The 23,886-nt window shown below is 37.5% G+C and overlaps 1 protein-coding gene across 3 annotated transcripts; it reads right to left on the reverse strand.

The window, feature by feature from the left end:
* Positions 1-537: 537 nt before the first annotated feature.
* On the reverse strand, positions 538-22,248 carry LOC127938834 (dermatan-sulfate epimerase). 3 transcript variants are annotated; one of them, XM_052535734.1, is made up of 7 exons: positions 22,102-22,245; positions 19,859-20,317; positions 13,551-13,804; positions 6,978-7,217; positions 3,966-4,173; positions 1,468-2,993; positions 538-1,279 (listed from the first exon to the last, which is right to left on the reverse strand). In XM_052535734.1, exons 2-7 carry the CDS (start codon positions 20,269-20,271, stop codon positions 1,254-1,256), a joined length of 2,667 nt encoding a protein of 888 aa, XP_052391694.1. In that variant the 5' UTR covers positions 20,272-20,317; positions 22,102-22,245; the 3' UTR covers positions 538-1,253. The 3 variants fall into 3 exon arrangements, with proteins under 3 accessions (XP_052391694.1, XP_052391693.1, XP_052391692.1); XM_052535733.1 differs by having other exon boundaries at positions 538-2,993; positions 22,119-22,248; XM_052535732.1 differs by having other exon boundaries at positions 538-2,993.
* Positions 22,249-23,886: the final 1,638 nt, after the last annotated feature.

Below are 23,886 nucleotides of genomic sequence, written 5' to 3' on the forward strand. Positions count from 1 at the left end.
TTTGGTTGTTTCTTTTAAAAATCAAAGCACATCATAAACTGTAACATCAGACTAAAATGTGTATTACAATTTATACAAAGAGCCACACAGAACAGTATTGTGTTGCTAAATTCTTCATTTTATTCATGAGGAAAAATATCTTCCAACTGATTTACATCTTAGCTGTTCTGACTGGTATAGAGATGCAGCACAGTGGAGAAATAAAATGTCTTATACATTTCTTAAAAATGTTATTTATAAAAATATTTACTTTCGTCTGTAAGATAAAATTTCTTAAATAAAATGTACTAAGTTTGTCTAACCCCCCCACCCCTTTTTTCTTCTTGAGGCTAAATATTCAGACACATTAACACTATAAATGCCTTTGAAATCTTTTATATCCCAACATATTCGCTACAGAATTGTCAATGCCATTTCAAAATTGTAATTTCTACTGCTATGTATGAAAATCATGTTTTTTTTTTTATTATCTGATAAAAGGTCTACTTAAAAATATATTTTTAGATAAATATAAAGAAATCACCACAAATCAAAATAAACATTTCTATAGTTGCCTTTTAATAGAAGAGTATAAAACAACATTCATAAAAATATATTTTGCTTCAACATATATACATTTTACACATTCTATGATGAAAAATAGTCAGTGATGTTACCAAATGTGCATAGCCTGCAGTGAATCTGGATAGTGGGAAGCCATGGAGAATGCCACTTTAATACGGAGGCCTGCTAATGACGTTGACCAAAAATTTTTATTTTGCAAATTTGGAATTTGTTCTCACAACCTCTTTTTTTTTGCCATATTTGTTCCCTCATGTCAATTAAACTGTGGCTATGATTGAACTAAAACAAGGGAAATAAATTACTACTTTAACTAAAAACCCTTTATTCTGTTTTTCTCCTTATGTCATGTACAGGGCGCTATACTTCAAGGCAAAGTTAATGTAAACAATTTTTAAGCTCCAAAATAGCTTTTGATTTGAGGTGTGCTGGCTATTTTTTCCACACTGATTAATCCCTATTTGTAGTCGACTTTTCCCAGACACCTGTTTGCTAACACTGGCTCAGAATAAGTAGCATGGAGTACTTCCAGCTGTCTCACAGTAATGATGTGCCCTTGTCTTGTGAGAAAGAACCATTTTCCAACACTGATGTTGCCTCACTAGGATGCACTGCTGCTGCAAACAGGGATATTCTGCCGCAGGCTTCAACACTTGGTCGAAATGCTGGTATATTGCGTCGGTCTCAATGTCTCACAGCGATGATGTCAGCACTTTGTCTGCGAACAGGAGGAATACAGACAGAGCAGAATGAAGCTGTCTATGAGGAGGATGCAGTAGAAGTAACGCTGCGTATGCAAACTCTGCGCCCTTTGGAAGCGCGCCAATAGTACAGCCAGCAGCACAAAGAAAGTGGCTATATTTAAAATCAGGAAAAGGCGAATGTATGAGGCGGCATTAAACATACTGTCACTCTCTGCTGTAGCTCCCACTCGTACTTCTTTGAATTTCCGCCCCTTTACAAATCCCACTTTTCTGTCCTTTTGGAAATCACTGTAATTGATGAATGCCCTTGAGTCGCCATCTGCCTCCTCTGGAATCTCCTCATAGACACGTTTCATCGTCCTCTGCCTCTCCTTCTTCTCCCTCACCTCTAATTGAGCAAAGATGTCTGGGAGGCTATCGGAAAAGCTTGCCTTCTTGCCTCCCTTCCCCTGCTTCTTAGAAAGGGAAAACATCTTCTCAATAGTCCCTGGTGTCTTCTTCTTGTCCAAGGACTTTAGGAGGCGCTCAGCAGTTTTGTGGAAACTGTCCGAGTTAAGAACCCGTGAAAGGATTTGCCTCTCCAGCTGTTGGAAGACTGGTTTTACCTGCTGCAGATTGTCCTCCACAACATTAACATATCCCTCTACTTCCACCAAGGGCTGCACATTTGTCCCTGCTGTCCTTTCAAACATTACTTTCTTTTGGTCCATCAACACCATGGCCATAGGCTTGGTGGGAATCACATCTGTGTACAGATAGATGGTGTAGGTGTGATCCCCGGTTGCCAGATAGATGTCCAGTGTTTCTGAGTCTCCATGCACGCTGAAACTCTTAACATCCACTCCGCATCCAAAGAAGATGTAGGCCACTCTGTTGGTAGGGTACCTCAGTGGCAAAGTCACATTCACATAGTTTGACCCATTATAGGGGTACCCACGGGGATAGCTCCTGTATCCCACTATTGCCTTTTCACTGCTGCCTGTATCATCCAACCAGAACATCTTGGATGTTTCATTTCCATGTCTGATCAGAGCACCATGAACTCCATCAACTTCGGTTATCTGAAACGGCATGTCTGTGTTGTGGAAGAAGGCGCTCATGCTTCGTGTTGGGCTGCCTAAATGCAGCTGAATGTGGTCTACCATCAGTAGCAACTGAGGATGAAGCAGAAGTAAGTTCCTTTGAAAACTCTTGATCTTCAACTCAGGGTTGTAAGCTCCTTGACCCTCCCCACGAATAAACACCATGCCCTGCTGCTCCAGAGCCGCTTCCACCTGACCTTGGCAGTCTGCTGCTTGACCGTGCTTGTACTTAAGCCATTTAGAGTTACAAGCCTCAGTAACTTGGCCTTCCCATGGTGCAAAGCAGCTCTCAGTCACAGCAGGCCCGAACATGACGGCATTGTTGAGAAAGGTGTATTTGGGACCGTACAATGCCTCTGTGATAAACGGCACTCCATTCGGAGAGAAGGTAAAGGAGTTCTGGTCCGGGTGCTCATGGCCCGCATTAAAGTTCCGCCACCCTTTTATCCAGTTTTTGTATTTGTTTTTGTGAACGATGTCAAATATAGCACGTCCACCAAGCTTCCCCGACTTAAAGGACAGAAATGTGCGGTTTCTCCCAGCAGGTAGAGCACTTCCGTAGGTCACCACTCCCCAGTCTTCGAAATAATGGAGGCGTGATGTACCATAATCAGGAGGTGGAGTGGGTTGCAGACTGGCATCATACCTATACAGTGGAAGAAGCACATAGAAATTCTGAAGTTAAGCCACAATACAGATAGTTCTAATTTGTGGACAGTCAGAAAATATTTGGTTTCAGCTTGACCTTTTCGCAGCAAGTGGCATGTTCATGGCATTTCATTTTAATCTAAAACAAGTCAAGAACTGAATGTTTAATTATCTTTGAATAAAAAGTAATAACAGTAATAAACAAGTGCATTTGCTGCGAAACAAATATTTTTTTTTTCTCAAGCTTTAAATGAAAGAACAAGTGGGTTTATATGGTACAGTATGTGGGTTTATTAGGGTCTTTTGGATATCCAAGAGCTCTGCACATCTCTATACAGACTCCACCTGCTTACTGACATAGCCTGGAAGCTAAACTTGAACTTTCAATGTAAGTACACTGTAACAGAGACATTGATATTTTAATGATTGCAAACTTTTGCACTGTTTTTCTCAAATTATCTTGATCATCCTCTGTTCATGCTTGTGTTTATATATAATGATGTATTATCTGCTTTTGGGGAAGTCGTGGCTTAGTGGTTAGAGAGTTGGACTCCTAACCCTAGGGTTGTGGGTTCGAGTCTCGGGGCGGCAACATAAATGGCTGCCCACTGCTCTGGGTGTGGATTTACGGTGTGTGCGTGTGTGCACTTTGAATGGGTTAAATGCAGAGCACAAATTATGAGAATGGGTCACCATACTTTGGCTGTATGTCACTTTCACTTTAATCACACACAAACATATATATGTGCGTGTGTAATGGTAAGTTTGACCTAAATTATTGGGACTACAATATATAATAGTGTAATCTAACTAAAATTATAGTGTTCTACCAGGCTTCTAAAGACAGTCAAATTACCTGAAAACTTAAATGGTGAAATTTTGCCACACTGTCATTTATCCTGAAACAAAATATGATGACCAATGACTAATGGCTTCTTACAGACATGTTTAGGAACATGACCAATCTTACCAGAGGAACTCTGTGTGCAGTGTGCACCAGCGCTGCCCCCTGCCTGCCTGTCCTGGGCCCTCCAGAACTCGATTCTGTCTGATTATCTCAGCCAGCCAATTCCCACTGCCATTTCGCATGACATATCGATCCAGAAAGACCAACTGACTCTCTGGCCCGTAAAACCAGTTATAGTTGGAATCTGCGATCGCAACAGTTCTCTGAAAACCTGCAGGAGCAAAAAATACATTGAAACATTCAAAGTAAATGCAGGATGTGAGATTAGGTCAACTTACATGTAACTGTTCCAATTGCTTCCTACAAACTGCACAATCAGCATTTATTTTCAGTCAGTGAGTAGAAGCTTGCTTAACTTGCTTTAAGTAAGGAGGTACGGTAAAGATTCAGGGAAGAACAGAAGTTTACTGTGAAAAGGGATACTAAACCTTGTAGCCACTAGAAAATATTTAACCAGAATGAATCCCTTTTGTGTAAAAGAATGACTGCAACATTTAATAACGAGAATGTAACAGATATGCGGGTCATCGATTCATGTGTTAAGTCCAAGCATACAAATGAAACATCTTTGGACCAAGTGCCTGGCCTGGCGCCAGCCATGTATATTCCCATATAAATTGGGACTATCTGCAGTGTTATCATGTGTTAATCAAATCTTTAAATATGTGTAATTCTGCATTTGAATGTAACTTCATGTTTTGATCACTTATATATATTATGTTTAGTATCTTTGTGATCGTCATGCTTTGACCGACCCATTTATCTAGAGCAAAGTAATGAAAAATGTATTTAATCTGGAATTAAAGTGTTGCTAGAACTCCCCGATGAATTCGGAGAAGCCCTAAATCATCAGGGGTAGTCTCCACAGAGACAAAGGAACTTTTCCCTCCGCTTCAGATCGCGGACGTTCATTGGCTGTTCACGTGAAAAGAGGCGGGGACCATCTCAAGCCATAAGAACGACCGAACAAGGTCCGCCTCTCTTCCTCTCTTCTTCTCGTTCTTGGTCCTCGGACACGCTGCTCTCCTGTGCGACCAACGTTGCTTCAGCCGCGCTCATAGCGCAAGCCCCCTCAGCACAGGGGCTGAGAGAAAAAGCCATTTTAATGGCTCCTTTGGAAGCTTTCGTTTTTGTTGTTTCTTTTCTTTTCTTTACTAAGTTTATTCAACTATTCGCCTCTCCACACAAGGAAGACGAATTCTGGAACATTGTTTGTTGAACCTTTCAAATACCGCGCGAGGACAGAACAAAGGACCACGTGCTACACGCTCACGCCAAGATCAAGCAAATCCTTGTTTTCAAAAGGAACAGCGCGCAAAGCTCACACGCTCGACGCCGATCTCACGCCACGCACACTGGGCCATGCAAGTATCAGTTTTCTATGGAGATTTAAATGCTGCTTTAAATTGTTGCTATGATCTGATCGTTGTTGGCTTCCAAAAGTTACTGACTATGATTTCCATACCTGAGCTCCTTATGTGATCTCATTCTATTTTCTCTCTCTCTCTCTCTCTCTCTCTCTCTCTCTCTCTCTCTCTCTCTCTCTCTTTTATTTGGATTCCGTTATGTCTTGTATAAAGCTTACTGTTTGTATTGTCGTACGCATATTTACTAGTTTTACTAGTATTTATTACTAGTTGATTTATTAAAAACCCATATACTGACGATTGGCTTGGACTCCACCCCACTTACATTACGAGTCACTGAGATGTCTGATCTTTAGCTACAAGCTTTAAATTTAGAAACTAAATTTATCATAAGGATAGGATAATGTTTTCATGGCCAGAGAATATTTTTCCTTGAATTATAAGGCGTGATAACTTTATTGAAAATTGATAGGTCAACAGTGGTTTGCTGGACAAACCACTGTTTGATTTACAGTAATTTACGGTAAGAGATATCACAATAATTGGTATGAAGAATGGAATATTGACATATTAATGAGTAAGTTACAGTGCCCTGTGATTATTTATTGGTATAGGCAATTGAGCTATTTTTCATAATCAATCAAATTTAATGTAACTGTCATCTGAGATATAAATTAATCATATTCCTGATTAATTATTCAAATTCCCTATATATCATTTGAGTTAATTATTCTGTAAGACTCATTGTTGTTACAAGAGTTTGATGTTAGTATTTTCACCAGTTTGTTTTAGTTTCCACAGAGAACCAAAACACTTTCTAGTTACACTGATAGAAATACAAAAACGTCTAAAAGCAGGCCATATAGTCCTAACAGTACTGCATCGCTGTCCATTACCAGAGGGGACTGAGTGTTTTGTGACTGCTTACCCTCTCTGACTCCTACATTTTTGGTTTCCACTACAATAAAATAGCTTTTAGCAGGAGGCTGCAAAATGTCCAAACCTGACTTATCTATAGACACACACAAACAGCTTGATGGCTGTTAGTTCTATGATGTGCATAGAGAGCTATTGTTGCAGTTACAATACATGGTCTTATCGTTTGAAGGTGAGACCAAGCAACTTGATCTGTAGAGGTAGTTTATTACTGTACTTAGACTGTCATGTGGAAAGCACTTTATTAACACCATTTTTTAAGGGTTCATATTCTGAAAAAAAAAAACATCAAGCTAGCAAGCATTCAACATACTAATGAAGCATATTGTTAATTTTGAGACTGAAGATGCATTTACCGAAAAAATTAAAAAATTTAAAAAATTTAAAAAATTAAAAAATAAAATAAAATGTGTCAATCTGTCAAACTGTAATAGAGGATTCTACAAAGAGGCTGTTATTGTAAGAATATAAACTGAACCCAACAGCAAAAATGCAGCCCACATAAAGCAAGCATAGTGTAGATGTTACAACAGAAACAAAAATGTCCCATATTTTTCTAAGCATCAGAAAGAGGGTGTGAATAATGAACATTTTAAGCCTTTTAATTGGACCTCAGGTAATGAGATAAAATATGAAAACATTTGCAATATGACACCTGCAAGAGCTGCGCTTGTAATATACAGTCACAGAACTAGAAAGAGCAAAGCCTTACCAGGCAACACTGTCCTGTAGAGAAATGCAAAGTGTTTGTGGAGCCAGGGATGATTGAAGTGGCCGATATCAAAGTGCCTCTGTACCAGATACATGTACTGAAAGAGTGAACGAGTGGTGTAAGTTCCATACGCAACACCCTCATACAGAGACCCATCAGTCACATCTCGGAGAAGCACCATGGACTTTTCCATGATGGCCAGAGCCTGTTTTGTCCAGAGGTACGCATCCTGGAGGTATCCTGAAATACAAAGTAGTAAAAATGGCAGCACAGAGAAGAATTATTTGTGATCAGAAGACATTATCTGTTAACATAATTCAATGAAGCAAAAAACAAAATATACACTACCATTTAAAACGCTGAATTCTCTACTGAACACTCACTTATGTTCACTAAGGCTGCATTTATTTGATCAAAAGAACAGTAAACTTTCACTTGTCACTTTCACTTTAAAATGTACTTCTTTCATTACATGCTCTGCATTTAACCCATCCAAAGTGCACACACACAGCAGTAAACACACACACACACACACGCACACACACACACACATCGTGAACACACACCCGGAGCAATGGGCAGCCGTTTATGCTGCAGCACCCAGATAGCAGCTGGGGGTTCAGTGCCTTGCTCAAGGGCACCTAAGTCGTGGTATTGCCAGCCCGAGACTCGAACCAACAACCTCAGGGGGTCAAACTTTCTAACCATTAGGCCACGACTTCCCCACCAAGGATCAAAACGATGAAAACAGTTGTTACTCAACTTTTTTTTGAAAACCGTCACACATTTTTGTTCAGGATTTACTTTAAAATCAAACTGCATTTTACTTTAAATATACATATTTTGCAGCATTTACTTTAATCTCCTGCATGTCACAGCAAATAATACATTGCTAGCAGTAGTTTCTTTTAACCACAGAAACACAGAAAACTGTAGAATTACAGGACACATGTAAAACTATTCAGAAACCAAGGAAACACACAAGGAAGTAATAGACAACTATATGGAAACAAATGATTGAATTGCGGAACTAAAGAAAACCAAAACAGGAAACGAAGACAAGATGGTTGTGATACTAAAGTTGACAATCAGCAATTTCTGAAGAAAAAAAAAAGACTGTTTAGACTGTTTTTCCATTTCAACCTTGAATATACAGCAAGTTGCAATGAAACATTTCAAAAAATATTTTTCTTGATCTTGAACTTCAGCATTACCATTTGTACATTGAATGCAAGAAAGCTGCCTTAGACTCGAGAGGTAAAAAGGACCCAAAAAGTCCATAATTTAGTTGTTTATTCATGTAACAAGAACAACAATTCAAAAACAATTTAATTTCTTAAATGGTCTGAGGAAAATAGTGCTCATGTTTACAGAATGTTTCAGAGTATTGCTTTGTGCAATAACCCAGGAAGAAGTTGTTTTCATATGTGCATGTAAATGGGTCTGTGTCAGCAAAAAGCAGCTCTTAGCCATTGCATCCAGCTCATTTCAGCATAGAGAGATCAGACAGAAACCGCATCCCTTTATCCTCATCAAGCTACGTTTGATGGTATAATGCTGAATTGTACAGTTATAATTATGACTCTAGGGGAGCAGAAGGAACACAGACACTAAGACTCTTTGCAAAGCTCATAAACTGCTTTTGTAAATTGACCTTTGCAAATTCCTGTACTAATTTGAGCAAAACTCTTAGTATAACACCACCTTTCACATGCATGGCAAGACTTAATTTCAGGGAAATGTTTTAAATGTACTCCCACCTCCCCTGCCTGTACGAGTATGAGAAGAACCACATAAATATTTAGACCACAGCTCATCAGTTTATTGAGCAACCCTGTCACACCACAAATTTCCTGGAACACACTATACTGTATGTCCACCCACAAACATGCAAGTTATTCTGTACACACAGACATGCACACACACACGCATATATTATCAAACAGGATTTACCCTATTAAGGAAAAGTCCACATTAGAAAACACTAGGAGTGTGCCATATTATACGGTCAATGATAATATTGATATAAATTTGTACATGTTAAAATGTACAAATCAGTGTGCACACGGAGAGCCGTGCAAACACCAAACCAAGCTCTTCTTCACTTCCTCCCGTGCCTGAACAAACTAATACACCTCGCCAGTTGTTAATCCAAGAAATAAAATGGGAGAAAACCACTCACTGATCTTTACTGAAATACTTTGTAGTTTTAACAAGAAATAATCTATATTTAATTTATACAGTAAAGACTATGCAATGCTATTTGCATTTGACTATTCCGTTTCTGTACCTGGACACCTACAAACTTGGAAAAAACTTAAATGTTGTTTAATTAGTGTATTTGTTTATTTGTGCCATTTACACAATTTCAAACAGGGACCACTGGTAAAACCAGCACCAGAGCCCCACAAACCTCAGCTACGACCCTGTACACTGATTGGTCTGCTTCAAGTCGAACACACAGCTGCTGCTGCCACCTTATGACAATAGATTTACATTTCAAATTCGGCAGTCTGTCATCGATGACAGTACCTCATTGGAAAAGCATAAATATGCACTTCATTTTGTTTTCACTAATACATGCTGCTGCCTGCCAACTGCAATCATCAATAAAACGTTGTTCCATGTTTTTTATTTATTTTTATTTTTTTATATTGTCATAAATATTGTTATTGCAAATATTCTTTAAATATCATTAATATCATATATATATATATATATATATATATATATATATATATATATATATATATATATATATGTATGTACATATATATATATATATATATATATATATATATATATATATATATACACATACTGTAGATATAGAAAACCACGAATAACAGTAGTTTTTTCAACTGTCTTTTTCTGTTACATTTCACAACAAAGTATAGATAGTATGTTCCAGAATTACTATGTATAAATTACTATTTTAGCTCAATTAAGGCATGGTTGAGAACGTTATATTTGGAGAGTTGTACCACCACACCACTTATGCCATTTTTGCTGTTTGTGTGCTGTGTACATTTAAATAAGTGTACAGTATACAACCAGAGTACACAGCTGGGCCATAAAGCTCAATATCCTTGACTTGACGTCTGGGTCTGGGACAGAATTGTAATCTATTTCTGTAATAAGCCATCTTTCCAAAGTAAACACTTCATGTGTTCCAAGGCTGAATAAAACTTGTTGCAAGTGTTGTTGCTGTTTCCTGCTTTTTTGAAAAAATGCAGTCAAAATGTAATTTCTATTGAAATTGAAATATTAAATATAATATTGAATAACACACTACAGTTAAAGTTCTAATCAACAATTATTCAAATAATCTCATTTTCAAAAGTCAAGTCTCAAAGCTTGTTCAAAACTGTGAGAGCATTCTGGAAAGCGACTTTGTTCCTCTGTTTTGATGGACCACCAGACGGTGATAGAATATAGATATTTAAAGAGTGTGGTTAAGTAGTGGAGTGTTGTTCTAGCAGTAGTTCCTCTGGACAAAATCAGAGCCTTGAGTTTGATATGGCTGAAAACCCATCTCTTCCATCTTTATTTGACCCTCTTACTTCACTCACTATTCTAATTCTATTCTTTAAAAAAAAATTATTCTAACTACCTTTCTAATATTTTTGTTGTTTTTGATTGCTTCCACTGTCCTCATTTGTAAGTCGGTTTCGATAAAAGCGTCTGCTAAATGAATAAATGCAAATGTAAATGATGTGGGCAGCTACAGATGAAGTGAATTGAGACCAAAACAATGTGATGTAGTCTGCCATTTGGTGACTGAAGATCAGACGTGCCACATAACATGTGAAACTGCAAAACCAGGCAGTCATCAAAAAGTGCCAAGTGAAGTTTAACTGGCAAATAAAAAACTCCCCACAAGTTCCTGACTGTCACGACTGGCAAGATGTAGAACTGATGGGTTAGTTGGGATTACTAAGAGCTTTCACAAGGTTGTGCTCAAAGGGTTAGTTCACCAAAAAATGAAAATTCTGTAAACATTTATTCACCCTCATGTTTTTTGAAACACATCATCAGAAAACATATAAAGACATTTTAAACATTCTCACATTATTTTTGTCTATCCATTGAAAATCATTCCAACCAAAACTTTGATGCATCAAAGAATACAAAAAGACATTGGTAAAAGTAATCCATGTTTTTCTTTTAAACCAATGCAGGGACGTTACTTCTGTATGCCCGGTATTGTAAAGTCGCCATACCCTAGCCTTCCCCTCCATTTTCTGAAAGGCCACCACTGCAACAATGTCTGCTTGTGCTTTTTGATGCGTCAAAGTTTTGGTTGCATTGACTTTCAATTAATGAAAGGAAGTCGTATGGGTTTGGAACAACATGAGGGTGAGTGAAAGATGATAGAATTTTAATTTTTAGTGGGGTTTCCTTCATCCAGGCTGATCTCCTCAAACCCACGGTGTTTACTCTATATCAGTGTTATTTTCAACAGAATCATCTGCTATGAAACTGAGCTGGGAATGCTGGGAAGAGTGGTAAAAAGAACCTCCAAGATATTTGGACAGATACGAGAGAAGACGACAAAAAAGCAAAAAGAGCAGCAGGACATACTTTCAGTGCCAAAAACTACAGCTTGTGTTATGAATAGCTGCAGGGGAGGAATACAGACAGAGAGAAACACAAAAGAGAGAGAGAGAGAGAGAGAGACAGATAGAGAGGGAGAGAGAGAGAGAGAGAGAGAGAGAGAGACGAGAATCTCTGTTCTGAAATACTGAAGTAGAGTGGAGAAATAATTATGGAGGCTTAAGTTCAGCACTGCAGATTGACCCTGAGCAGCCTTAAATTCCAGGCAGGAATGCTGAGCGAGGGGGCAGACCCTTCATCTTTCAAAACGTGTGTGTGTGTGCCAGTACACTGAACTTTCTCCAAAAAACATATGTCAGTTTAAGTGGGAATAACAGATTGTCCACAGATTCAGAGAGGAATAGTTCTGAAACTGAGAATTTCAGTTTCTATGGAATTAAAACAAAATAATCTGATTAAAGACATGCTGTTCTAAGTATTTTCTGGGTTTAATAAAAGGTCATTTAAAGCATGTTACCAATGCTTACAAAAAAGAAAAAAAAGAAAAAAAGTTTATTAATAAAATATGTTTTAGAGTAGGGCTGCACAATTATGACAAAAATCATAATTGTTGTTTATTTTCACGAAATTGTAATTGCCATAGTTAATAACGATTATAACAGTTTACATTAAATGTTTTGAACAGCTTTATACCATTGTTTGAAACAACTGCATGCCATTTATTATATGAACACTCAAAACACTCTTCAGCCCTAAAATGTCATGTAGACATTGGTTTGGTTTCTTCATTAAATAATAAAAAAAGTAAAAAGTAAAAATATGCATGCCATTATAATATTATTCTAAAACTATTATTAAAACAATGGGGGAAAGAAAACCCTCAAGATAACCTGTAGAAAGAAAATAAACACACATCTTAAGCACGTGAATAATGTAAGTGGACTTTTATTGTAATTGCTCTTTTGAACGATTGCATAATTGTGGCATCTGTAATTGTAATCATGATTAGAAATTCAAAATCTTTTTTTTTTTTGCTACATTTAAAATGCGATTTCAAGTTGTTTTAAACTTCTGGTTGTGCTAAACAGATGCAAGTCCTGTGGGCAGAGTTTACTCCTTATATACTTTACAGATTAAGTTTTGTCCTTTTTCACTCATTCTGTATACGATGTGTGAAAATGTATAGGTTTTCCAGTTTTATGACAATGTTACGAGTTCATATTTTGTTGGACTTGTGCACAGAAAAGATTGGAAAGTGATTTATCACATTAGTTTTGTAGTTACTGTTCTGTTTGTGAATGAGTATTCTTTTATATATATATTTTTAAACTTCCTTTTAAACTTTAATTAAAATGTCAGAAATATCTTCCTTTGAAATGACCCACTTGATGTCCATTATGCATGCAAGGCAATTAGATGTGTGTCCATTCCTGAATACAAAGCTCATTTTTCACAATCCAATCAACACCTTGTGTTTTTTTCGATAGCCATTTTAGTCTGAGATATGTCACAATATGGTAATAAAGTCTGTTGCAACTTCTGTTTTAAGACTTAAATGTTTTTGCCCAATAGAATTCCAACTCCAAGTGCATTGCTTTAAACAGCTTGTCCATAGAGCCAGAGGTTATATAAAGGGTACCAATCATAGGTTAAATTAAACATAGTGGTTATAAGAACAGAAATCGAATCTTTCAGCTCTGAAAGTCAAACACTTTTACTATAATAATCATTTACTATAAACATTGCATGTGCATTAACTGGACCAGCCCGGAAAATATTGTTTTTAACAAGACTTCAGCAGAAGTCATGATACTACTGCTATCAGACTGATTATTTTTTATTTGAAATGTAATTTTGACAAACAGTCCTTGCCCAGTCAGTAGATAGGAGTTTGTGGAGATGTGTGTGATGTGATGTGACGTGCTTTGAAAGCACCTTGATGGAGCGTCACACATACAGATGCTTTCATACTGTCTGAATATATTTTATAACACTCTAAAGACATGTTAGCCTCACCTTGGTTCATGACCACGAGGCTGCCAGTCAGAAGAGCAACACAGTTGGTGGGTTGGTGGTTGTGGAGGTACTGGAATCCCCAGCCGCGGTGGTATGACTTCTCATACATGTAGCGTGAAGCATTCCCAATCACCTGCAGGAAACGCTCCTGCTGAACTTTACTGAGGTATTCATACAGGAAGTCATAGGCTGTAGCAAAGCCAACCAGAGAGTGAGCTATGGGAACCTCATCCCACGGAGCGTCTTTTACCATCCTGAAACAAAACAGCCACCTTTAAATCTCTGAACCACATACTCGCACAGCAACCAAGCAGTGTTTGTCTGAGAGAGAGATTAGAAAAAACAGCAGTTGAAGAGCTACTATATGTGAGCCTTTTGAAAAAAATATGTTGACTTTTGAAAGGAAAGCTGCTGTAGTCTGCAATCTAAACAGATATTTGTATTGACAGTAGAGGTTTTTATAGAGATGGCCACATTCTTGTCATGTGAGGTGACCCATAAAAAGATCTTGATATCTATTAGTAAATATCAGTTATCAAATTTTAGCAATGTATAATTGACAAGTAATTATAAGTAATATTAAGTAATGTTATAAACAAAACAAAAAAATTATATAGTTTTTTTTTTTTTTTTTTTATCATTAGCATTGCAATAACTTATAAAATCCTCTAATGATTTTAGAGAGAGCTTATTCTATGGAGCCAGAAGAGTCTCAATAAAGATAAATGCACACACTACAGTCACATATGCACACACAGGATTCATAGATGCACACACATGATTCATAAATACACACACAGGATACACAAATGCACACAAAATTCACAAATGCACACACAAAATTTAAAAAGCACAGAAGATTCACAAATGCATACAAAATTCAGAAATGCACACAAAAATCAGAAATACACACACAATTCAGAAATGCAAACAACCTTTACAAATGCACTCAAGATTCACAAATGCACAGAACAAGATTCACAAATGCACAGGACAAGATTCAGAAATGTATTTCTGATGCACACACACATATATCTTGATTTACAAACTGCTTGCGGTCTGTGAACTTCACTGCATTTGTGTGTGAATTTTGAGACTCCCCTGACTTGGCTCAAAACACAAATGTTTTTTTTTTAAACAGGGAATGATCAGCAACCAATCAGATATCCGCCTTCTTTTAGCCAATCACAAGAATGCACCCCATGTGGGGGGGATTGTTTACTTATAAGCCAATCACATGAACGTGTTCACACAGCAATTGTATTAAATTGTATGAAAATACAGATGTTTAGATTACAATTCAGGTTTATTTTTTATTATTTTTTACAAAATATAAATTAAAAAATGTCTCAATACATATAGCCCAGTGACTGCAGAAAAAAAAGTTAACCATGGATTCATAAATTTGCAATAGGCAATTATTTCATTTTATTTAAATATTTTAATGAAAGTAAAAAAAAATGTTTAAACCTTTTGAATATTTAAATATATCTAAATATTCTTTTGGATGCAATATAGAAGTCACTTTAATTATAATATTCAGTCCCTACATGAAGAGAGAGTCAGTGGTCCGCTGCGAGAGGAAAGTGGCTCTCTGGCTTCGAAAAGTGGGTCTGCGGCTGTCGTTCGCTTAGGAAAGTGAGTTGATCGCTGCGTGAGGAAAGTGAATCGTTCGCTCAACTTCGCTGCTTGAGGAATCGTTCGCTGAGGAAAGTGAGTCGCTCGCTGGGTGAGGAAAGTGAGTCGTTCGCTGCGTGACTCCTGAGGAAAGTGAATCGTTCGCTGAGGAAAGTGAGTCGCTCGCTGCGTGACTCGTGAGGAAAGTGAGTCGCTCGCTGGGTGAGGAAAGTGAGTCGTTCGCTGCGTGACTCGTGAGGAAAGTGAGTCGTTCGCTGCGTGACTCCTGAGGAAAGTGAGTCGTTCGCTGCGCAAAGTGGGTCGCTGGCTGCGCAAAGTGAGTCGCCGGCTGTGTGAGGTAAGTGAGTCGTTCGCTGAGGAAAGTGAGTTGTTCGCTGATTGGCTTATAAGTAAACAATCCCCCACGTGGGGTGCATTCTTGTGATTGGCTAAAACAAGGGAGATATCTGATTGGTTGCAGATCATTCCCTGTTTAAAAAAAGGCATTTGTGTGTTGAGTCAAGTCAAGGGAGTCTCAAAATTCACACACAAATGCAGTGAAGTTCACAGACCGCAAGCAGTTTGTAAATCAAGATATATGTGTGTGTGCATCAGAAATACATTTCTGAATCTTGTCCTGTGCATTTGTGAATCTTGAGTGCATTTGTAAATGTTGTTTGCATTTCTGAATTGTGTGTGTATTTCTGAATTTTGTGTGCATTTCTGAATTTTGTATGCATTTGTGAATCTTCTGTGCTTTTTAAATTTTGTGTGTGCATTTGTGAATTTTGTGTGCATTTGTGTATCCTGTGTGTGTATTTATGAATTATGTGTGTGCATGTATGGATCCTGTGTGTGCAAATGTGAATGTAGTGTGTGCATTTATCTTTATTGAGATTCTTCTGGCTCCATATTATTCAGATGAATTGATAGATATACAATGCCCATAAAAATGAATGTCCTCACTACAGTACGTTTCTACATGCATTCAACTAAGGATTTAAGAGACAAGTGAAGTGCAATTCATTGGACAGCATCAGTATCTCAGAGAGAAATTAAGAAAAAAGTATATACTGTTATTGAAAGCTTGCAGAACCTGCAAGTTTCATGTGTTTACATCAAAGCAATTTGCAAACTACTATTTGTAAGTTAACTTGGGAAGAAAGTGAATGCTTGTAAAATTGCTGTAATATAAATGCTCATATTTAAGTCATAGATTCTGTAGAGCTGAATCAGTCCCACAGCTATACCTACTGTACAATCTGGAGTGTGAGGAATGATGACAACAATGTTATGAGTCCCAGAAGTTGGAGGTTTGCGTTAGGCTAGTCTTGGTTGGCCGCTACATGCTGGCGGCAGTGTGAATGAGAGTGCAGAACCACAGCAGTTAACCCAACCATCCATATATAATATTAAAGAGAAACTCCGCGCTCATTCTGAGGCACAGCATGAGGGTCACATCTGAACACACAGGAGTAGGTAAGGAAAAACTTGCACTATGAATATATTTAGGACTTAAAAATAGTTTTAAGAGCTATGCACACATATAAGTCTACATTTCTGAAAACAAACTTCAAATATTCCAGAAACAGCGAACTCTGCCCAAAAGTTAATCATTCCACAGCATCATCCCAATTAACAGACACAAATACTTATGTTTCTGAATAAATCAGACGAATGAATGATAAAATAATTGCCATGAGTCTAAGTAACTTGCCCCCACCTATTCAAGGACAGGAACTAACTTGAATAATGAAGAATAAATGCCATCCACTACTGTTCACAAGTGTATAAGACAGCTGAAGATGCATCTTAAAGGGTTAGTTACCCAAACATGAAAATGAGGCTGTTTTACTCACCCCAGAGGCATCCTAGGTGTATATGACTTATATTAAAAGTTGTTTTTGATCTTTTAAACTGTTTAATGCCACTCAGTGGGTTGCATGCATCAGTCCAAAAGAACTTAAATAAAAAGCTCCCATTCCACCCATGGCTCCGGGGGTGAATAAAGGCTTCCTGTAGCAAATCGATGCATTTTTGTAAGAAAAATATCCATATTCAAAACATAATAATCACTTGAATGTAGCTTGCACCAACAGTTGCACATGGAAGCAGCTCCGGGAGGATGACATATGAGGTAAGCGTTAAGCATGCTCCTGTGAGTCTCATGGAAACCAACATTTGTGTACAAGATCAAAGGAAGCAAAGTTTCCTTACTTTAGCAAAGGAAAACCAGTCTCCTCTTGGCGAAATTCTCTCATTCTTCTTTACAAATCCCTGTTTTGTACTTCCAATTAGTTTCCATGTGCATCACTTCTGAGTGGCGCACGTGCAAAGCTGACCTCATACGTCATTCCCCTGGAACTGCTTTGTTTACAACAGTGAGAGTAAGCTACATTAAAGTGATTATTACGTTTTGAATATGGATATTTTTCTTACAAATATGCATCAATTCGCTACAGGAGACCTTTGTTCACATCCCGGGGCCACGTGAGACACTTTTTTTTTTTATGAATGGGTGCTTATTTCACTTCTTTTGGACTGATGCATGCATCCTGCTGAGTAGCATTAAACAGCTTGAAAGAACAAAGATATACAAATTTAGTATAACTCTGACACGATTCATCTGAAAGAAGAAAGTCATATACACATACTGCCTCAGGGGTGGTTAAAACAGTTTTACTTACTTCACTTTTTGGGTGAACTAACCCTTTTAAGTCATCTTAAAATTCAGTTCACACACTTTCCGAATAAGAACCAATATGTCGTAATGAAATGATGACAGTGGAATCTAGGTCAAAGTGATTCACGGTTCAGTGAACAAGATAAATCCATCAGCTAAATGTTTGTTTTGATAACTGAAGACATGGAAACCAGATATTTTGGAGACAGCAATTAAGTCTTTGATAATTTTGATGGGCTACACGTCTAAGCTTTTAGAGGGTTATCATCTCAAGGGCTTCAAAAACTTCTAAGGCCCTGAGGCCAAGCATTTTAATTTATTTCACTTTTAAGTCAAAACTTAGAACTGTCTTTAAAAGGACAGTTTAAAGAATGTGGCTAATCAAACTGTTCCTGGAGTACCCCCATCCCCCCCCCCCATACTTCGGAAGTCTATGGGGATCAGCAACTGTATGAAAGTCGCTGGGGTATATTTTTTAGCAATAGCCAAAAAAATATTGTATGGGTCAAAATTATTGATTTTTTTTTTTTTATGCCAAAAATCATTAGCATATTAAGTAAAGATCATGTTCCATGAAGATATTTTGTAGATTTCATACTGTAAATAAATCAAAACTTAATTTTTGTTTAGTAATATGCATTGCTAAGAATTCATTTGAACCGCTTCAAAGGTGATTTTCTCAATATTTAAATTGTTTTGCACCCTCAGAATCCAGATATTCAAATATCTTAGTCAAATATTGTCTGATCCTAACAAACCATACATCAATGGAAATATTATTTATTCAGATTTCATGTGATGTATAAATCTCAATTTTGAATAATTTACACTTAGGACTGGTTTTGTGGTCCAGGGTCACAAATGTCTTCTTTAATGTTTAACAACAGAGAAACTCATTAGGTAATTTTGGGGTGAACTGTCCTTTTAAAAGCATTGCAGATATTTTTCTTTTCCACATTTTTGTACTGGTCAAAATATGCAGTTAATTTGTGGCAACCACATAGTAACAGACTGGTCTTCATAAACTTTAGCAGTAACACAGAGAAAGCAATAGAGACAAGGGATCAGGCATCAGATAGAAGTTTAGACATATCAGAGGTGAGACTAACTGTCACTCACTGCATTGGAGGCTTTTGTGGTTGTAGTGTCAGAGGCAGGTTTGGCTGTGTTAAGATTTTAGAGATATTGAACAGGAAGCAATATGACTGAAAAAGCAGGTTTCTGCAAAAAGTATTATCAAAATGATCAAGCTGTAGACTGTTAAAATTCAAGTGACTGAACATAAAAGTACATAAAAAGTGCATAAAACCTGTGTGCAAATTTGTAAAAATGTTTTCATGTAAACTCAAACCACATGTTTCTGAAAAGAGAATTATTCCAGCTTAGAAACACAAAATTTATGTGATAACTAATTGGAACTGTGCAGTTACAATAGCGAAATTTCAGCAAACTCATTTTATGTAAAGGGTTGTTTTGTAGATGCCAATGAGAGGACAAAGCTTACAAAACCATCAGTTGTTGTCTAGGATCATTTTACTACTTAGCCTATATTACAAAGGTCTAATGAATGTTATTGCTCAATAACAGGACACTTTTCTAACAAATCACCTTGCAGGTGTAACTGGTCCTACTCACACTGGTCAGAGTAAAATTAGAAGGAATGTGGAACGTGGGCACACAAAAAAAGAATGCTTCAGATTGCAACCATTAGTGCTAATTTCAAGTGTGACTCTTGAGGTTCACCTGCACAGCTCTTACAAGCCGGCCTCCACAATACTCCCCTGCCTAAACCACACTCTAATCCAGGTCATGGCACCAGTGTAACTGGTCCTACTCACACTGTTCTGAGTGGGTCAACTTGCACAGGAACGCTAAAGACTGCAACCACTACCATCAGTTATTTACATGTACAGCTCTTATAAGATGATGCAGGCAGGCATAACTTCTTTCACGGCTAAGTAGCACATCAAATACATGAGCTCAGAAACAAACAAAGACACTACTTTACCAGTCGGGCTGCACAGCCATGCGCTCCATGTATTCCTTGGCTACTTCCAGTGCACCAGCGCGGTGCGGGTACAGCAGGCAGAACATAGAGAGCAGGCCTAAGTTGTTCCCATAGACTTCGTTCCAGCGGGCACTAAACTCAGCAGGGTTCCAAGGGGGCAGATACTCCTCCGGCCGCTCCAGTATGGCCTCACCGGCCTCGCGGATCTGTCGGGCCAAAGCCTCGTGTGTCCCCACTGCCACCCGCTGCAGCTCCTCAACCTCTGCCTGGCCGAAGTACAACATGGGGTGAGTTCCCTTGTAGTTCCCTCTGAGGAATGGAATGCCTCCGCTGGGGTCCACTTCAGCCAGAGCTAGGGTCACTAGTGCACTTATAAAGAACACTGTTGGTGACCCACGGGTGTAAGTTCTCATTCTGGCATCAGAGAGGGAGAGACTACATCACCTTGCTCCCTCCCAGCTGAGGAGACAGAAAGAGAGAGACGTTATTTTCCTTGCGTTACACTACTAGGTTCGAATGCCTGCATTAATTAGAGCCAGCTGTAGGGCTGATCTCGCTGGGTTTTTATACGTATATGAAATGGAGACAAAAGTTCATCATGCCACTTTTCTTCATCAGGTTCACAGGATACACCTCATGCCTGAAACTATATGTATATATATATCATAACATTTTCCTGTTGTTCAAAAAATAATGAGTCACATGCCATAACATATCCAATGGGGTCATTCATTAGCCTAGAAATTAGCATTGAGATGTATATGTAGGCTATAGCTTTCTCCAGGAATCACAGACCTCCTTGGTTTGAACAAACAAAGCCCCAGTTTTCAGGAGGTCAACCTATGTATAGCTTGCTTATATCTGCCATACAAGATAAGAATGGTAAAAGTAAACATTCACCTTGAATAAGTGATCAGCTGTCCAGACACAGAGGATGCTTACTATTTGATTTGTTTTGATCAGCTGCATTTAAGCCTGTTGTGTCTGAGAACAGCCAGAACTTGCTAATATTCAGTAAACCACATGTCTTTCCAAGAGCAGGAATGTAAGCTCTCTGCTCCTCCTCCAGACTGACTAACACGCCGCTGGTCAAATGGAAAATTAGCTGGTCCAGTTTTATGGGGTGTCTAGACGTGTCCAGTGCAGCCAGTATCTATTACCCCTGACTTAAAACACACACACTATCCTTGTGGGGACTTTTCATAGGTGTAATGGTTTTTAAATTGTGCAAACAATATATTCCATCACCCCTCCACCAACCCCACACCTAAACATACCCCTCAAAGAAAACTTGCTGCATTTTTACATTCTAAAAAAAAAACAAACAAAAAAAACTCCTGTATGATTTATAAGCTTGTTTCCCCATAGGGACCTCAATTTAGGTCCCCAAGGTGATGCAAGTCACTTTAGGTCCCCCCACCAGGATAGACAAACATGTAAACACACCAGCCTTTACTTCAAATATGATCCTCCCTTCCTTTTGCTTAATATAAGAGAGATCTAATCACAACTTAAACTGTATCTTTAATTCATCATTTCCTTCCAGTTAGTACTGCACTCACTGGATTCCACATAGCTCTTCATGGAAGGTGAAACCAAAGAGGTCAAGTCACAGCAGTGGCCCTTGACCCCTCAACCTCTGCATTCCAGCTATGAAACACATGGTCAAACAACTAATGCTTGCATTAGCTGTGTGTGAAGGATATGAGCACACACACTCAAAGATGTAGAGAACAGACTTGCTTTAATCCAGTTTGTCTCTTAACAAAGAAAGATACTTTGTGTGTAATTTCTAATGCCCTTCTTTAAATCTATGATATAGAAAAAAGCACATACTGTCAGGGAGATATCTAATTAGCCTATGTTCTTTAGATAACTTCAATTCTAAGTTTTTTTCTATTTTGATAAAATAAATTATATAGATCATATAGATATCTACAGTATGTGTGTTTGTGTGTGTCTGTTTTTTATAAAAAATAATAAAATTTCAAATGTCACGGATCACAAATATTCCATGTGAAAGATCTACGAAAACATAAAAAAACTAAACATGATTAAAAAAGCTATATATCAAATGTATATAGTATAATAGCTAACAAGGAAAACAAACACAAAGCACTTTTTTAACTTCACGTTAGGATTCACTTACTCTCAGAATCAAGATTTCAAAACACTCTTTGAAGTTCAAGTTCAAGACATCAAAAGTTCTATCGATCGTGAGAAGTTACAATGAGTTCTGTTACCTCTCAGATCCACTGACCTTCCCAATTAAAGGCGAAATCACGGGTTTCATGCCTGATGGAAGTCATCTGCAGTAGCATCCGTGAGCCTGAAAGTGTATGTCGTCAAGAGATGTGCAGAAAGTCACTAAACCAACGTCACATCTGCTGGAGGAGGAGCGGTCTGAAGGAGAGGGTGGAGAAACAATCATTTCCCCTCGTGGGTCTTTTCTGTCTCTTCAGTGACACTTTCAGTGTGACCTGTAACGTATATATTTCAAAGTACTTATAAAACTTTATTCAACTTTATTTATAAACTTTATTTATATTTATGGCATTGGTTTGCCATAAATATAAACAGGTATCGTTGCAGTTGGCTACTTACAAATTATAATACTAATACTATAATACTATAATACTTTTATAAGGCATGGACACCTTAATAATTAATAATGCAATTTGGGTAGTCCACATTACATGCTCTTGGGTGTTTTTTGTTTTTGTTTTGTTTTTGTTTTTGACGTTCTACCACCTACATTTTTATGAATTACAATGAATCACACACATACACACATTAACTAGTGTAGGCAAAAAACAATAAAAAAAAAATTATTGTAAATTTGAACCCACACACCTAAATTTAAATAAATAACTAAATATATATATATTTTTTTAAATGGGATCTTGTTAGGTATTTGTCAGGTATCCAAATAGAATATTATTGAATTTTTATATTTAAATGTGAAGAAAAAAAATGAAATGCATTTCTTTGCATCTACCTTACCCATCTCCTCTAAATAGAATAAAGCATTTAACATTATAACATTAATATTGCATAATTTGCAAATAGGCAATGGAATTCAGGAGCAACAATGCACGGAATCTATTAAACATGATTATTATTTTTTTTTTTTATTATTATTGTATCCACACATATTAACACGCTTCCCTGTAATCAATAAACAAGCACTAGTGCTACTCATCACAAATTTTCTTTTTAATTTTAGTGAAGCAGGTCATGCTTATGATGAGGATTTTCACACTTATGTAGCCATGATGAAGCTGCTTAGTGTCACTTAATACTCACTTTTAGGCATCCTTGTTAAATCTTTATCATGCAGTCTGTTTTAACACCGAACACATCAATTACAGCTTTCCACTGCAGAAACCTCATCAGAGCACTCAAAATAAAAACATCAATTCCACTACATTGTTTTAAACAAATTATTATTAAAACTCAGGACCAGCACACACACAATCACTAAATGGGTGGGTAAAACTTGGCACCATTCAACACTCGTCCTGTGCATGACAGAATCTGACTGTTTACAATGAGTATCACCCAACAGCAGCACATCATTTTTTTTTTACAATAACATTACATACACAGAGAAGAAAAAAATAAAATAATAAAAAACACCCCTCCCTTCATTAACAATGAGGACCTGAAACAAAATGCATTTCCAAGACTAACTGAAAATTAATTCATTACTCGCCTTGTTGCTCCAAAATTGTGTGACTTACTTTCTTCCTTGAAACATTTAAAACATACATAGAATTTATTTGCAGTATTTCAAGTCTTACAATAGTTTTGTGAGAGAACTTCCCCATCTCGAGAGATGCTGTAACTAGATCATCAAGTCTGCAAGTTAAACAGATCAGTCTGATTATAAACACATCATTTATTAGATCGTCTCGGTTACGTATGGTAACCTTCATTCCCTGACAGAGGGAGCAGAGATGTTGCATCAGTGACTGATGAATTGGGATCTCGCTAGAGAGACGAATCGCATTCTAGTGTTAAAGGGG

Source organism: Carassius gibelio, chromosome A20 (assembly GCF_023724105.1).
Source record: "Carassius gibelio isolate Cgi1373 ecotype wild population from Czech Republic chromosome A20, carGib1.2-hapl.c, whole genome shotgun sequence".
Classification (NCBI taxonomy): domain Eukaryota; kingdom Metazoa; phylum Chordata; class Actinopteri; order Cypriniformes; family Cyprinidae; genus Carassius; species Carassius gibelio.

What these genes read in the sequence shown, in the direction of transcription:
- LOC127938834 (XM_052535733.1), bottom strand. Translation starts at nt 20,271, where the DNA reads ATGAGAACTTACACCCGTGGGTCACCAACAGTGTTCTTTATAAGTGCA. An exon ending in CTACAGGACAGTGTTGCCTG is followed by an intron (nt 4,174 to 6,977) that starts GTAAGGCTTTGC and finishes TTGCTCCTGCAG; the next exon opens with GTTTTCAGAGAACTGTTGCG. An exon ending in CTGCACACAGAGTTCCTCTG is followed by an intron (nt 2,994 to 3,965) that starts GTAAGATTGGTC and finishes TCCACTGTATAG; the next exon opens with GTATGATGCCAGTCTGCAAC.